Here is a 16312-nt window from a genome sequence, read left to right as displayed (position 1 = left end):
GGCAGCTAGCCGATGTTTTATGGATGACGACGGCTCCGTCTCAACAAAGTCATTTATTTGTGTTTCTGTGGACTGCAGCCAAAAGCTCTCAGTCCAGCATCGACTCTGTTTACCGTCCATCTCAGACCTTCTGGCTCCGAGTGTGATTATGCACTTTTCATGCATTCGTTTACAAAAGTACTGCAGCAAAGACAAAAAGAATAATGTTGTTTTCTGTTTGAAATATATTCTGGCCAACATTAGAAAAAAGGATCTTTGCAGCATTGGCTAACAGCCTTCAGTTATAAAAGTCCTCTAAGTCTCAGGACTTTTTTGTCTCAACATAATGGCCAGTGAGAAAGTCATTAGTTTGAGTTATAAAGTTGGTGTTTTGAGGAAGTTTTTCAGTGACTTACAGGATCCTCAAAGTCAAAAGTCTGTCATCAGTGTGTGTCAGGGTTCAGACTTCAGACTCCCCCCCCCCCTCCACATCAGGGATGAGCAGTCAAGTCTCCGCCTCCATCTTCTGCTCACCACTTACATGATTTCATGTGAACCGAGAACATTTATAGTTCACCAGCACTTAATAAGACGCCTTTTAATCAACAGCTCACAGAAGATGAGGAGCTAAATACAGCGAATTAAGCCCCCACCCCCCCCAATATTACTTTAACTCTGCTTCTCAGTCTGTTTTTCCACCTTCTTTAAACTTTCTATCTAGTCAATCTAAATTTACATAAAGCAAATTCAGTTTGTTGCTCACCAAGAAGTCCAAAAGCTGAGAAATGGAGCATTTGAGTGTCTGTGTGATGGGACCAGACCAACCTCACTCAGGAAAAGATCACTAGATTTGTGTGTTAGTCAAATTAGAAAATTACCAAACAAGTTCAGCTGCAGCATAAAGAAATGTGGGGAAATCAGGCCCCAACTTGCCAAACTTGTAAACTGAAAAGGTCCCTCTGACCTCTTTTATTTTGAAGGCCATGCTAGGTCTGGTCCCAGATCCTTTAGTGCCCTCGGTGGTCGTTTGGAGAGGTGATCCCTGCTCCCTGAGTTAAAAGCTTGCCATGCTGACTTATGTGTTTCCTCGTGTCTGCTACAATGAAATAGTGAGATCTGGATCAGCCGAGCAGCTGTCAGAAGAGCCACAGATGGTCTCTGGGTTGTTATCTGCAAACACAGGCAGCCTCACATGCACACACTCATTTTCACACACCTGTGCACACACTTGTCATCTATTACTACCTACTGCCACAGTGTTTATGCCGCTGCCCCGATCTACTGCAGGAAATGGTTTTATTAATGGCTAAGAAGTCATTTGTGCTTCATAGAAGAAGCCAGCTGGTTTTTATCCTGTCAGTTCTAAAGCCCTGAAACACTTTTCTGCATGAAATAATAATATTTTAACATATTTATTTTGGCCTAGATGCTCTGCAAACCTCCAACATTAGCTGAAAGTGATCAAACAGTTAGTTTAGGGGTTATCTTACGTACCAACATGTCCTCTTAACTTGGATTTAGTACCCCCTCCTGAGGTATGGGGGTAAAATAAGGGTCATTAATACTGTGCAGCTGTAGAAATATGATCTGCATGTGTGAGGGACTTTTGTGCACACTGATATCATTTGCATGTGTAAAAATGTTTTGCAGCTGTAAGTGTTTTTTGTGCATGTGTAATTAGACTCAACAAAGAGGTTTCACGAAGGCTGAGAGGTGGACGCACACACTCCCCGTCTGTTTATGCAGCTCTGAAGTTAAAAGCTTACGAGTATGAATGTTACCCCGGTTTTTAGAGATTAGGGAGCGGGTGGTATGACAGAACACACCTTGCAGCATGTGTCCAACGGTAGAGACGTGGCAGACGAGCTGTTCTCACGTGATCGTGATCTTGCAGATCCAGACACGGAGGAGGAGGAGGACGAGTCAGGCTGCTGTCTGTTTGCACCGGTTAACCTGAACAACTGCAGCACTTGAAATTGTGCTTCTCTTCTTCCATTTTGACCGAATGTTAGTTTTGAATCTTTAGGTTTTTGCTGGCGTATTGTCTCATGTGAGGCAGGTGTATGGAAGCTCCACATAAAAGGAGAAAATAATCAAAAGTGATGAAGTTCAGTGGGTTATTTTAAACCTATTTTAAGCTCATCGTCGTTCCTCACTTCAAAAAGACAGAATTAACCCCAGAATGTTTTTATTTTTTGACTTAATAAGCTTTTAACTTCATGTAGATGTAAAATGTGGAGCTTCTGTCTACAGAGTAAATCACAGGCTGCTCTCATAGATCCCCCAGAATGCCTGTGTCATACACATTTATATTTAGGCAGCAGGGTGACACCGTGAGTAAGAGGTGATAGTTTCAGAAGCTCCCTGACAGCAGCCATCTTCTGTGCTGAAATGTCCTCGAGCGACACTGAATCATCCACCATCTCTGTGCTCTCTGCTTTGGAGGGAGGGCGAGTGAAATGATGAGTTACTCCGCCGCGGATCAATACGGCATCACAAAAATAAGTCTGATTCCAAAGCTGTGCTGGCAGCTCTCTGAGCGAGAAAAGCTGGGATTGAGTGTTCTGCGATGCGTTAACGTCTGATTGGTGGAGCTCAGCGCTCAGGCGACAGAGGCGGGCTCTCCTGGGAGCCTCAAACCTGGGGTTGGAACAGATGTTGAATAAAACAAGCTACAGGAACAGTGACAACACAAAGAGAAAGTGGCGTTAGGCTGCACCTGAGGAGCAAACACAGTGCTTCTAGTTCTCATTACACATCAGTGCCACACCAGGAAGGTTTCACGAGGGATTTCTCCGCTGGAGTAACTCTCAACATGTGGCTTAGTTTGAAAGTAAACTTCTAATTCAAGCTAACGTCTAGTTCATCAGCACTTTTATATTTGATGGAAAAACCTGGCATCTGTCGAGCTCCTACCAGGAAAACAATCCTGCGGCAAACAGGACGTGATGTGCTGTATTTTTAGTTGAATTAGATTTGACTAACAAACCATCTCGTCAGAATCTCAGTCGTCTGATGAATTTCACAGATGGTGGTTAGAAAAAGACGGCGACAGACTTTAAATCAGTTCAAAATGAAGATGCACAGAACTTTCTGCACCCAAACAAACTGACTACAGGTATATTTCTAGAGGGTTTCAGTCTCACAGTGGATCCGTGGCTCTGACGTGTCTGCAGGATGTGTCTTTACAGATTTTTCACAGTAGGGAAGAATAGAGGAACAGAGCAGGACAGTTGGCAGGAGCACTGACAGGTGAACTAACACAAGAACACCCCAGTAAAAAGCACTGCGATACCAAAGCTGCACACAGAAACCAAAGAAACCTTTTAGTTAAAGATTCATATCGGAGTGTGTCTGGTTTTTCTCTCTCAGGCTGCCGACTCTCCTCACGTGCTGTCGGTGCCGAAGACGTGGGTAAAGGAAGGAGGCATGGTGCGGCTGGATAAGAAATACCTGCAGGCCGACTACAAGGGAGTCGGCGCTGATGACATCGTCTACACCATCCACGCCTCAGACGGACGGCCCAGATATGGTATAAACACTGATCCACTCAAACAGGCTCTGTAGGACGTCAGATCTGTGGCTTTAATTTGGCTGCTCTTTGGTTGACATTTCACTGAAAGAGATTTCTAAATATGTCTTCTCCTCAGCGTATCTTCATGAATGAACTAAATTTGATTAGCCAGTTCAACTTGAGTATAAATAGCATTTGATCAACTCCGTGAGCCCGAGTCCTGCCTGTATCCATCACCACTTGTGTCTAAACTCATCCATCTCTGGCCTTTAATCTGTTCACAACCATTTTCCATCCACTGCATGAAGCCAGCCCTCTGGTACGGAAGCCTGCTGGGATCAGCCCTGGACACTTCCAGTCTCTGTGATAACTGTGTGATGTGCAGAGAGAAACACTCCATCACCTCCACCTCCTCTGTCCAGGTGAGGTGGTGCTGGTGTCCATGCCGGCCGACGGACCGGCAGAGGGTTGGCGCCCCTCCCTGACCGACGACCGCGGCTTCACGCCCACAACTTCCTTCACTCAGCAGGACGTCAACGACGGCACCGTGTGGTACCACCACTTTGGCAGCGGGACCGCCAGCGACTCCTTCCAGTTCCAGGTCGGTCCCCGTTTACACTGTTGTGCTGTGTTTCAGTCATCTGCCAACATATAATGATAGATAATAGAAACATGGTTTGACCTTCAGTGCGTAACTACATGGATCCTGTATCCATTCAGGCTGTTTGTTCGATTCCTGCAACTAGAAAATCCCACAATAGTGATGAGCAGTGAACATCACAAGTGGAAGGAGGGCATCATGATTCTTAAGAGGAGACAAAGAGGAGCAGAGAGCCTTCAGGTCGACTCGCTGAACTGCGTTATCCTAATTAAACCAAGGTCACATGACACAAAACACATGAGGGCGTAACGTGTGTGTCCAGCGTGCACCCTTAGGTGATTAGTCTCCCGACACGCAGGATAAACACACGACAAGGCTGTTCTCTTTGTGTAGTACTACAAGTGTACATATTAATAATTTCAAAAAACTGACAAAGGAAACTGAACACACCGCGAGACGAGGAACCCGCAGGGGGGCGATGAGGACGTCTGATCCTAAAAGAGGAAGAGGAGGAGACGGTGACAGAGACGCATGTCGGCGTCCTTGTTGTTTCTCCTCTCGTGGCCTGGCGCTCTCTCTGGAGTCGTCTTTGAAGTTCACACTCTCGCTCCCAGAGCTCCCATAAGTCTACCTGTTCTCTCTCTCTCTCTCTCTCTCCCCCTTTCCAGCATCTCCCCCTCTGGCTTCATTTATCTCTCTCCTCCTCCTCTTCCTCTCACACACCCCCTCCCCCCGTCTGTGCCTCTCTTTCACCTCTGTTTCCTCTTTTACTTTCTTACAAACAGGAAGTGGTGAGTGTATACAAAAAAAAAACCTTCAGTCTTCAGAACTGATGTGATGATTTGGTGTTTCATTACTTGAAATTAGGTTTAGCGTGTGAGACGAGTCATCTCCAGTAAAAGGGGGGGGAGGGAAAGCTGTCCCTTTATGGGAAGATATTGATCTTCATCCCCGTCTTCATCACACTGTAGCCCCCCCCCCCTTTGTACAACACATTTAAAGTCTTGAAACTGCTTGAAACTCAAAGTCTAATCGCCTTAATATAATGAATTCGCTGTCTGACTGAAGAGTTTTTAGATAAAGGAATAAGATAAGTTGGATGTGAGTTAATTTATTTGATCGTGTCTGCATCCATCAAACACGAACTGCAGGCAGGTGATCATTGGTGATCATTGGAAAACTTCTTTGATGCAAGAAACGGCATAATTGTTGTAACTGTCGTGTGATAACAGAACAAATGTGACGTGATTACAGCGATGTGATACTTTAAACTGGTGTTAACGCACATTGTGCCTCTCTTTTTATTTCCCTCTTTGAGTGCTCACGGAGGCGTTCTTCTCTTTGGCATCAAACTTCTTCGGTGACTTCTTGGCACTCAACATCACCTCTCAGCAACTCGTCTCAATCAGCGTTAATTGGCACCAATTTACTCGCAAATAGGCTCCAAATCCGAGACGATTCCAGTAAAAGTGATGTGGCATTCATCACCCTGCAGTCGGAGCGTTTTCATGCCACGTCTCTGCTTCCGCCACGAGGCAGCCAAGAGCTTGTAGCTACATCTCGTCACCTCTCTCCCTCCATCCAGCCCCCCCACACACACACATTTTGGCTCCATCCGTCAGGACAAACGCACAGCAATTACACAGTGCTGGATTCAAATTAAATTCTCAAGTGTCTCATCATTTTGACGGGAAGTGGGAGGCGAGGAGCAGCGAAACCCGTCACAAACTGAACTGCTGGAAGCGTTTGTGCCGTTTGTGCCGTTTGTCAGAGGTGGCGATTAAACTTGACGGTTTGTCAGGGTGGTATTATTGTCCTCCGCTGGTTTTTATCGACGCTTGTGCCTCCTTTTTAGTACGATTTTTCTGAAATTCACTCTGTTTCTGCGCAACTGAACAGAAGTGGGCTGCACGGCACTTTACACGTCCAATTTCTAATGTGAATCAGGACCATGTTCGGAATAGAAACATGGTGATTTGGGGCCCCGGAGTGAACTTTTGTTCTTTTCTATGTTTTTATCCTCATACTTGGCTTGTTTTTTTATCATCTGGCTCGAGGAATATTATACTGAACCAACGCAATAAAGGAACTAGACACATGCTATTAACAAAACTTTGTTTGTATCGTAAGAAAAGGGTTTAAATCTGTTCTTCCTGTCTCTCTCTCTTCATTTCCTATCATCCTTTCATTGTCAGCGCTGTAATAACATTTCCTGACAAGGCGGCATTCAGTACACATTCAGAAAATTGTGAAAGGAAGAAAATCTGAAGTGCAGTTTGAGCTTGAAGATCAAAGTTTCACCCTAAACTTTATGTTTTAGATTTGTGTACTCACACAAGCTGACAGACAGACAGACAGACAGACAGACAGACAGACACGGCGCTGAAATAATATCTCTTTATAAAGTTCTTCTTGCTCGTGTTTTGTAGAAGGATGACTCACATGACAACACAGAGCGACATTATCAATGGTTTTCAATCTCAGTCGTGTCCTAATGATGAATGTTATTTGCTCTGGTTCAGTCTCCACCACTTCCCTCCGCTAGTCTTTAATTTTGTGATGGATATTTTTAAACCAGTGTCCTATTTTTACATATTTTAGGTACAAAAGCTTTAAGAATTGGTCCAGTAGATCACCTCAGATGGCTACAACGTGTAATCCTTTGGAGCCACTAGACTCCATTTACAAAAACAACGTAATTTTACCTCTCACCACACAGGAGTTGCTGGGAGTTGAGTTTGTTTGTGTTGTTGTGTGTTAAAGGGCTACTTTGGATCCAACACACAATAACACAAGCAAACTATCCGATCGCAGTGTAATGTTGTTGGCTATGTGGCTGTTTGTGGTTAAACCAAAAGGATCTTCCAGGTCTCTCTCTGTAGGGATCCTTTCCATGATGCTGTCACACACTTAGAATAACACTCTGAGCCTGTCAGTGGATCAAACAAGCTCTTTTAGTGGACCTACTGTGATCAGGTGACATTTCCGCCAGCTGCTGACAGCTGAGGTGATCTACTGGACCAGTTCCAACACTTTCACTTGTCGTTTTGAACCCAAAATATAGAAAAATACAGCCGAGGTTGAAGAATAGTTGTCAACAAGCCACTAAACCCGACGTATTGTAAAGGAAATCCAACAAAATGAGCAAAAGTTAGTGAATCGCTTTTTAAAGCTGCACTGCAAAACAAACTGTGATCGAACAAAACAGGAAGCAGTTTGAGAATCCAGTCAACTGTGCTCAGTAAACATGAGGCTGCTGTGTGCAGCTTACTGACATCAGGTCAAATGAGTTCTATGTTTTTCAGCCTTCTCTCCCCTCCAGACCGACTGCTATAGATGTTATACTTTGATTTTCACCGTTAGAGCTTCACATGTTGTCTCACGAAGCTTTGATATAAGATCTATTGTATTTCAAATTCTGCAACATATAATACGTATCATTCACGTCGAGCGCAATCAACTGAATAATCAGTAATGCTGCAGCGCCCCCCCGGCTCAGCGCTGACTTTAATGGCAACACACTGCTTGTGACTGGTGGCGCTGACTCCAGGCTTCCTGCTGGAGTTACATTACTTTTGATTGACTGAGCTGACGGCCAGTTCTTGAACTTTCTTTCCCCCAAATGCCAGTGACGTGACAGGAGCAGGCAGCAGCAGCAGAATAAGTTCATGGTGACAAAAATTGGCTTTTAGAAAGAACAACCAGGGCCGGTGCTGTTGCTTATGTACGTCAGAGGAATAAACAAATGACAAACTGAGAGCCCGAAGTTTGAATATAGTTTTGACAGGAAGGCGGACGAGTTTAGATTGAGTGACTCCTGTGTTCTGTTCTCTAAAATCCCTGTTTTAGTGAATGTAGTCTGGTGTGTGTGCAGAGAGCGATATAACGGCTGTTTGTGGTTAAACCAAAAGGATCTTCCAGGTCTCTCTCTGTAGGGATCCTTTCCATAATGCTGTCACACACTTAGAATAACAACTAGAGCCTGAGTCTGAGGCTATCTACTTTTTGTTTAACCAGAAAAAGCCGTTCTCTTGAAAGCCACCAGACTCCATTGACAAAAGCACTAATTATACTTGGCAGTTGCTGGTCTGCTTACTGCCTCCATTGGTTAGTTTGCTCATGTTATTGTGTGAATTTTGGTGTTTTAAAGGTTAGTTCAGGTCAAATACAGTATTTGTGTAACACACAATAACACAAACAAACTAGCAGATCAAGGCATGACTCCCATGCTCCTTCAGGTAAAATCCCTGTTTTAGTGAATGTAGTCTGGTGTGTGTGCAGAGAGCGATATAACGGCTGTTTGTGGTTAAACCAAAAGGATCTTCCAGGTCTCTCTCTGTCGGGATCCTTTCCATGATGCTGTCACACACTTAGAATAACACTCTGAGCCTGGCAGTGGATCAAACAAGCTCTTTTAGTGGACCTACTGTGATCAGGTCCAGTTGTCCCAAAGGATCACGTTGCAGCCATTGATGAGGTGATCTACTGGACTGAGTTTGTACTTACCAGTCATTTAGATACCATAGAATATATTAGGGTCCAGGTTTAAAATACTGATTTACCCTTTACTCCATATGTAAAGGTTTTAGATGGTACTGACACACAAATATCTCCTGAAAACACAATTGCAGATCAGAAAACATTCATATGGGTGTTTGTGACTATTGTACGTTGTTGTTTAGTTTGGAGGACTTGTTGGCTCGTGCTAACTATCTAGCTCCTTATTCTTGCAAATAAACCTCACTCACATCACTTCCTGTGAGGTGGGAAAGAGCTGCACATGTTTACAGTCCGCCCTCTTCACAAATTCAAAAAGTACATCCGAACCCCGACACGTGGATTTCTCTGAGGTCTCGAAGACCAAGTTAATGAGTTTTCTCTGAAAAAAGGAAAACAAACCGTGTTGTTTTCTCAGAGCTGCAACGATTTGTTAATTATCCGATTGACAGAAAATTAATTGGGAACTATTTTGACAATCAATTAACATTTCATGGTTTTCAAACAAGACATCTGCTGAAGTCACTTCTAGGCTTTTCTCACTGTTTTCTAATGTTTTATATAATCTACAGATTAGTAAGCAATTAACATGATATAACTTTATTTATCCTGAGGGATTTAGGATAGGCAAATAAAAATAGTATAGAAATATCAATAAACAGATAAAACCATAAAAGCCAAAGCCTGACGGTACCTTTGCCTCACGGTGAGGAGGTGAGCGGTGGTAACATCACATCCATTGAATATCATCTTTTTAAACGTTATATTTTCATGCCAGTGTGAAATATTTTATTATCACAACTGCTGCTGAAGTCACACAGTCGCTGAAAAGAAGGCAGCTGTGAGGGTTTAAAGCCGGAGGATGCCGGGCGTTTGGAAACAATTACCTTCAAGGAAAGATCCGAACATCAGCATGAGGTTTAGATTCTGCACGACGAAGCCTTCGTTCTGTGTTCAAAGTCACTGAAAAACAACCAGGAGTGTCAGTAAGAGTAATATCACTGTTAGTGCTGTTAGAGTGTGAGCTTTGAATGTCTTCTATAAGAATATATGTGTGTGTGTGTGTGTGTGCAGGTGTCCACAGAGGCAGCCCCAGTTGTACAGAGCGACGCCCAGACCTTCACCATCGGAGTCCTGCCTCAGATCCCAGGATTCCCCCAACTGGCCCCCGACTGTGACCTCCAGATCACGGTGAGAGGGAAGAAACTTCGGCTTTTATGTGGTGATGCACGCACGTCCTGGAAAATATTAGGTGGAATAGGGAAAAAAAAGTTTTGTTATTATTATTATTTTATTGATCCAAAGGTGCAGCTCCACCTCTGGCTAATGTTCTTTTCTACCTTATAGACTCATTAATAAATAAGTGATCCAGTTGGTCAAATAACGATCACGCACTGAAGACTAAAAACAACAGCAGAATAATAACACGTACAGGAACTGTGTCCTCATCAAACCACATTTTCACAGCTCAGCTGATGGCAAATAACTTTCAAAGGTCATTACAAACTTTCAAATTCCAGTTCTGAAGTGTGACACATTAATAAGTTTACATGATCAGCTCTTGAACCAGGAACCAATCCTCATGTCCTGTAAATGAACTCAGACCCGCCTTAGTTTGGTTTCAGTGTTACCGCTGACTACTTATTTAAAGATCAGGACATGAGTGTATGTCCATTTATTTATTTATGTGTGTGTTCTTTAATTTGCCCAACAGCATCAGTTTAATCATCTCTTCAGTGGATCTCTGTGTGTTCGTGTGCATGTGTGTGAGTATATTTAGTCAGGGCTCATGTATATTTTATCCTGAAAAGACAACAAATACTAGTCTTCAATCATTTCTAAAAGTCCTGGAAAACGACTCCTGTGCTGGTGGAGCTGCTGCAGGTTGTGTGGTTTGTCTTCTGTTTGTTTGTGGATTACTCTGGTGTAATCACAGGGGGCGCATCAGTGCTGGAGGGTATCACAACTCTTGTTTTACCTTTGTTCTCACCTCTGCTTGTGTGTGTGTGTGTGTGTGTGTGTGTGTGTGTGTGTGTGTGTGTGTGTGTGCAGGCTCTGGAGGATCGGGTGACAGAGATAACGCCTTCAGCTCTGTCCTTCGTCGACTCTGAGACTCCCAGCGAGAAGCTCATCTACAACATCACCAAAGCCCTACCGCCAGGACAAGGTTAGCCCCACACACACACACACACACACACACACACACTGAGCTCTTCCCGTATAATGTGGAAAAGATTAAAGAGGATTCATATCACGGGACAGGAGCTATATCCTGTAACCACATCCAGTGTGTGAGCTGTGAAGCAGAGTGGGAGAAGCTAATGTGTTAAACTACGCTCTTCCTCATTCATCATCACTGAGGCGCCCGTGAGCAAGGCAGCGCGAGTCACATTGCTTTCTGCAATGAAGAAGGTCAGAGAACTTTCTAAGCAGCCTTCGGATGAAAGTGGAGAGTTGGCGGAACCTTTAGCGGCCTCTTGTCCATGAGCCTGCTTCACTGACACCACCAGCCCCCAGAATCAGTCCGTTACTGTCTTTCTTTCACCAGAATGAGTGTTGATTTCCTCTTTCGCTGAATGTAATGTGGCGTTCAGAGCTGCAGTCATTAATTGCAGCAGCGGACCGTCTGACAGACGGTGTGTCATCTTCAGCTCTCCGTCTAATGAAAAGGAAAACGATTCACAATGGGTGGTATTCATCAACTAATGGACTGATAAATGTGTGTAGAAATCAATTTGAACAGAGCCAATGAGGAGGACAGATTAAACAGCAGCATTTGTCATGGACGTTGTTATATTTTCTGAAATTACTTTTGAACCTTGCCTTTCAGTTTCTGTTCTATTTGTTACAAGTTTTAAATGTTGGTGTAAGTTAAAGCGAGATCTCCAGTGTTTTTAAACCTGGGCCCTATTTGTACACATACTCTGGTGTCTGAGTGACTGGTAGGGTAGTAAAAGTGTTGGAACTGGTCCAGTAGATCACCTCAGCCAGCAGCCACCAAACGGGCTGCAATGGCTGCAACGTGATCCTTTGGGACAACTGCACCTGATCACAGTAGGTCCACTTTAGCATCGATGCTAAAGAAGAGGGGAGATGCACAATGACTTGAGAAGGACTCCCTCAGTGTTTGACGTGAACCTCTCCCTCTCGTCCTCAGGCGCCATCGAGCATCGGGACAGACCGTACACACCGGTGAAGCACTTCACTCAGGCCGACGTCAACAACAACAAGATCGTCTACAGGCCACCGCAGGCGCCCTCACACCTCCAGGAGCTCTACCAGTACTCCTTCATCGGTGAGGCAGACACACACACACACACACACTGATTTCATTAGTAGAACTTGCCAGCCGCCAGATATGATGAGAACATCCAATAATATCCAGAATCTAACAAATCAGTGATGGCACATTTTGTGTTGTTGTTGATTTTCTAGATTAAATAGTCTGCAGGTGTTTTCATTCTGAAAATCCAATATAAGAAATCACATATGGCTGCAGGGGCCGGGTTTATTTTTAAACGGCCACATTATTGATCTGCAGCTGAGCAGTCTGAGCAGTCCCCCCCCCCCCCCGATAACTACAACACCGTATTACTTTTCTGGTTTTACTTCATAAAGCCAGTGTTATTTTCAGGTGATTTACTATTCATAGGGCTGCTGCGGTCTAAAGATTGAAAATGTCACCTGCTGCCACTCAATTTGGAGTTTTATTAAAGGAATATTCCACTGATTTTCCATCAGGCACAGGGAGTACTGCTGTAATGTAACTCCGGTTCGGTATCGAACTCAATACTTTTTAAGGGCACAGACCGAATTAGATCCTGCACAGTACCGATTCATGTTGAATCAACTTTAAGTCAACTTCCAGCACCTGAGAGCCTTTGATTGATTGAGTGCAGTGTGAGAAATGTTCTTTTTTTGACTTATTTTTTACAACTGAAATGCTATTTTTCATTATTAGAGAGAGAGAGAGAGAGAACTGTGGTGCTGGTATCGGCTCAAATGTAAATGGCACAAAACCCTGAATGTAACTTGAATAAGCAGGTTTAAATCTCATGTGTCAAGACTGATAAACTTATTTGCAGAACTTGAACTTATATACTATTAATCTTCTTTTATTATTATTATTATCAGGTGCAGTTTGGTTAGGTTTAGATTCTGGTTTGAGTTAAAATAAGTCAAATTCAAATATAAAAGGCAGGGTACATTAAACACAAAATATATAATAGTATTGTTGGGTATTTTTATCTGTTATTTATTTAGTTTTTTTATCAACTTTTATCAACACCTTGATGGAAATGTCTCTGTATCCAGAATACTGTGTTTTAATTCTCACTAACATCTTTTAAACATGATAGAAACTGACCTTTTTACACTACATCTGCTACATCAGTTTAAAAAATCCCATCTGGTGTCTCCGAGCTATCGCTAATAAACCTCCAACGTATACGTGCGTGATGCTCGTGTGAGCTGGAAGAGCAGAACTGTTTTAAAAACAATCTGAAGGCTGCTGAGACATTTCCAAAGTAAATTTTAGCTCTTTTTTTTTTAAAGAGACATGCGTTCCAAAAGATAATCCATAATCCAAGATCAAAGCTGACTTTAGTTTCTCTTCAGCTGGGTTTGTGCAGCTCCAGCGGACAGCTTTGCATCAGTAAATCACCCTCAATGCCTCCTGAGTTTTATGCATTATAGCATCATCCGTTCAGTGTTTATGTTCGCTGTGGTGCCCCGTCGACTCGGCCCACTGTTTCTTACTTTTATCACCTCACAGCTCTTAAAATTTCCCTTTTTTTAAAAAAAAAAATCCCAACAGGTCTGCCGGAGGCACTGAGCGTCTATTTCACAGGTAAATCTTCTGCAGTGTGGAGGAGGAGGAGGAGGAGGAGGAGGTGGAGGAGGCAAATTGTTCCTTTGTCTCCTTCATCCTCCTCCTTTTTCCCACATCCCTCACACTCTATTCCACCTCCTCACTTCTTTTCCACACTTAATCCTCTCCTTCCCCCGTTTTGTTTTCCCTCCTCACCTCCTCCTCCTCACTTCTTCTTCTCCTCCTGGCTAATCCCTTCTGCTGTTCATGTCTCTGACTGAAATATTTCTCTTCTCTTTCCTCAATTTCCTCTTTACCTCCCCTCTCCCCTCTGCTTTTCTCACTCTTCTCTGACCTCAATCTCTCCTCTCCTCTCCTCTCCTCTCCTCTCCTCTCCTCTCCTCTCCTCTCCTCTCCTCTCCTCTCCTCTCTCCTTCCCCTCTGTTTAATCCTCACCATAAATGTCCTTTCACTTTTCTCCCCATGGATTTTTTTCTCTCGTCTCGTCTCCTTTCCTTGACCTCTTCACCTTCTATCGTTCCTCTAAGTCGTTTCTCTCATCTTCTCTCAGCTCTCAAAGTAAACGTTTGCTATTTTTAAATCTGGATCCTATTTTTTACATAATGAACCAAATGAAAAAAGTTTTGGAACTGGTGAGTTCATTCTTTATGTACCACACAATAACAAAGGTAAAATCCCTGTTTTAGTGAATGTAGTCTGGTGTGTGTGCAGAGAGCGATATAACGGCTGTTTGTGGTTAAACCAAAAGGATCTTCCAGGTCTCTCTCTGTAGGGATCCTTTACATGATGCTGTCACACACTTAGAATAACAATCTGAGTCTGTCAGTGGATCAAACATACAAAAAACACTCTCTTAAAAGTCACCAGACTCCATTGACAAAAACAGTAATTTTAACTCACAGAACACAGGAGCTGCTGCTCTGCTGCTGCCTCCATCAGTTAGACTGTTTGTGTTATTGTGTGACTTTGGCAATTTAAAGGGTTAGTTTGGATCCAACATAATATTTGTGTAACACATAATAACACAAACACACTAACTGATTAAGGCAGCGATAGCCCAACAACTATCATGTAAAATCCCTGTTTTAGTGAATGTAGTCTGGTGTGTGTGCTGTTTGTGGTTAAACCAAAAGGATCTTCCAGGTCTCTCTCTGTAGGGATCCTTTCCATGATGCTGTCACACACTTAGAATAACACTGAGGTGATCTACTGGACCAGTTCCAACACTTTTACTACCCACCATTCATTCAGACACACAGCTCAGGTTTAAAAACACCAAAGTTACCCTTAAGTTTAACCTCTTTTTCTCCTTTCCACACTGAACCCCTCATACCTCACCTGTATTTCACCTCCATCACGTCGCTCTTTGTTACACTGATCTCTTCCACAGTGAGTTTTTCATCATGATTTTCTGTTTCTGGCTCTTTGAACTTTAACCCGATTACACCTGATAAGATGTATGACGAGCCGCTGTTGTTTGCTTCTCTCTGTTTACTGCACTTTTGATGAAGTGCTGCTGCTGCTCTCCGCCTCCATCGCCAACAGGAGCTGTTTGGGAAATACGTGTTTACGCGTGTTCACAGGCTTCAGCAAAGTGCTTTTCACTTTAGTGGAGGCCTTCAGGCACACACACACACACACACTCAGTCGTCTCTGATGCTTTTATATTTCATCCCTCCCGCTGCAGCTCTGACTAAACACTTAGTAATTAGAGGCACTAAATAAAAGATGACGTCTGTTGGTGGCCAACAGAAAATGTAACAGTCAGTCACTAGCCAGTGGCACAAAAGATTATATTAACCCACGTGTGCTGCACAGTTCTGAGGTCTTTTATACATCTATCCAACTCCTTTTCAGAGGGAAATATTTTACTTTGTTTTATTGTGAGAATTTGCTGCTTTCCTTTTTCTCTCTATGTGATTAAAAATGAAATATTTAATTAATAGTTTCACTATTGTTTGACATTTTGATCAGATTTTGCCAAAATTACTAATGAATTAAATGTAAAAAAATGAAAAGATTAAGCAGTACAGTCCATCGTACAGCCCCCAGCTAAAACATGTAAATGCTGGAGAGGCCGTTCATCACAATGAGCAGATTAAATTCTGAAATACAGTTATGTCAGAATAAAGTTTGTTGGCCAGGTGTTGTTCACAGAGTAGCTGTTACACACAGGGAGCATCGTCCTTCCACCAGAATAAAATACTAGATGTTCAGGTCAGCAGTTCATTGCTGTGTGTTCTTGCACAATGAATTATACACAGGAAAGCTATGAGGGGTCTTAAGTACATTTTCCTGCTAATACTTTCATGCATAATTAAAACTTTGAATGCAGCACGTGTAGCGGAGCATTAGACTCCATGTAACACAATCAATTATACATTAATAGCCCACTGCCACACGTAGTAACATGGAGTGTTATACTTGCACTAAAAGTGTGTAAATGTTTACAGCCTGACATGTTGGGACCCCAGAGCCAACACGTGGAACACCTGACTCTCAGTTTCTCCATCCCAAAGTCCCCCCCCCCGCTGCATTACAGGCCGGAAAATGAGTCCAGAAATCTCAGTTACTGAGTCACTAATTAATCAGCACCCTTGTTAACCCTTTTTCAGGGGAAAGGCACCATATTTGGTAACTTAAGCAGGAGTTCAAAATGGCCGCCCCTTGCCTCACCATGAGGCCGTAGAAGTACCAGATTTCTCCGAGCCAATCAGCGACAATCAGGCTACATGACAGACGGCCAAGAAACCATATATGGTAGCTTCACTGACCTTAATTTTCACCATAACCTTCCACCAAAAGTAAAAAAAGAGTCCACCAGTAATTGAAATTTTGAATTTCTAAGTATTTCAATGAGTTCCCTATAAAGGGATATTCCACCAAACAT

At 43.2% G+C, this 16312-nt stretch overlaps 1 protein-coding gene across 1 annotated transcript in view; it reads left to right on the top strand.

The window, feature by feature from the left end:
- Nucleotides 1–16312, top strand: part of fras1 (Fraser extracellular matrix complex subunit 1) — a 165063-nt gene that overhangs the window by 96097 nt on the left and 52654 nt on the right. Inside the window, exons 28-33 of the mRNA XM_070833319.1 lie at nucleotides 3352–3511; nucleotides 3916–4094; nucleotides 9666–9782; nucleotides 10644–10758; nucleotides 11749–11886; nucleotides 13408–13440. Coding sequence (XP_070689420.1) covers nucleotides 3352–3511; nucleotides 3916–4094; nucleotides 9666–9782; nucleotides 10644–10758; nucleotides 11749–11886; nucleotides 13408–13440 — 742 coding nt within the window. The remainder of the gene's footprint in view (nucleotides 1–3351; nucleotides 3512–3915; nucleotides 4095–9665; nucleotides 9783–10643; nucleotides 10759–11748; nucleotides 11887–13407; nucleotides 13441–16312) is intronic.

This window comes from Pempheris klunzingeri, chromosome 7 (genome assembly GCF_042242105.1).
Source record: "Pempheris klunzingeri isolate RE-2024b chromosome 7, fPemKlu1.hap1, whole genome shotgun sequence".
NCBI lineage: Eukaryota > Metazoa > Chordata > Actinopteri > Acropomatiformes > Pempheridae > Pempheris > Pempheris klunzingeri.
Note: the sequence above shows the minus strand (reverse complement) of the source record. Positions and strands in the feature narration are given on the sequence as shown.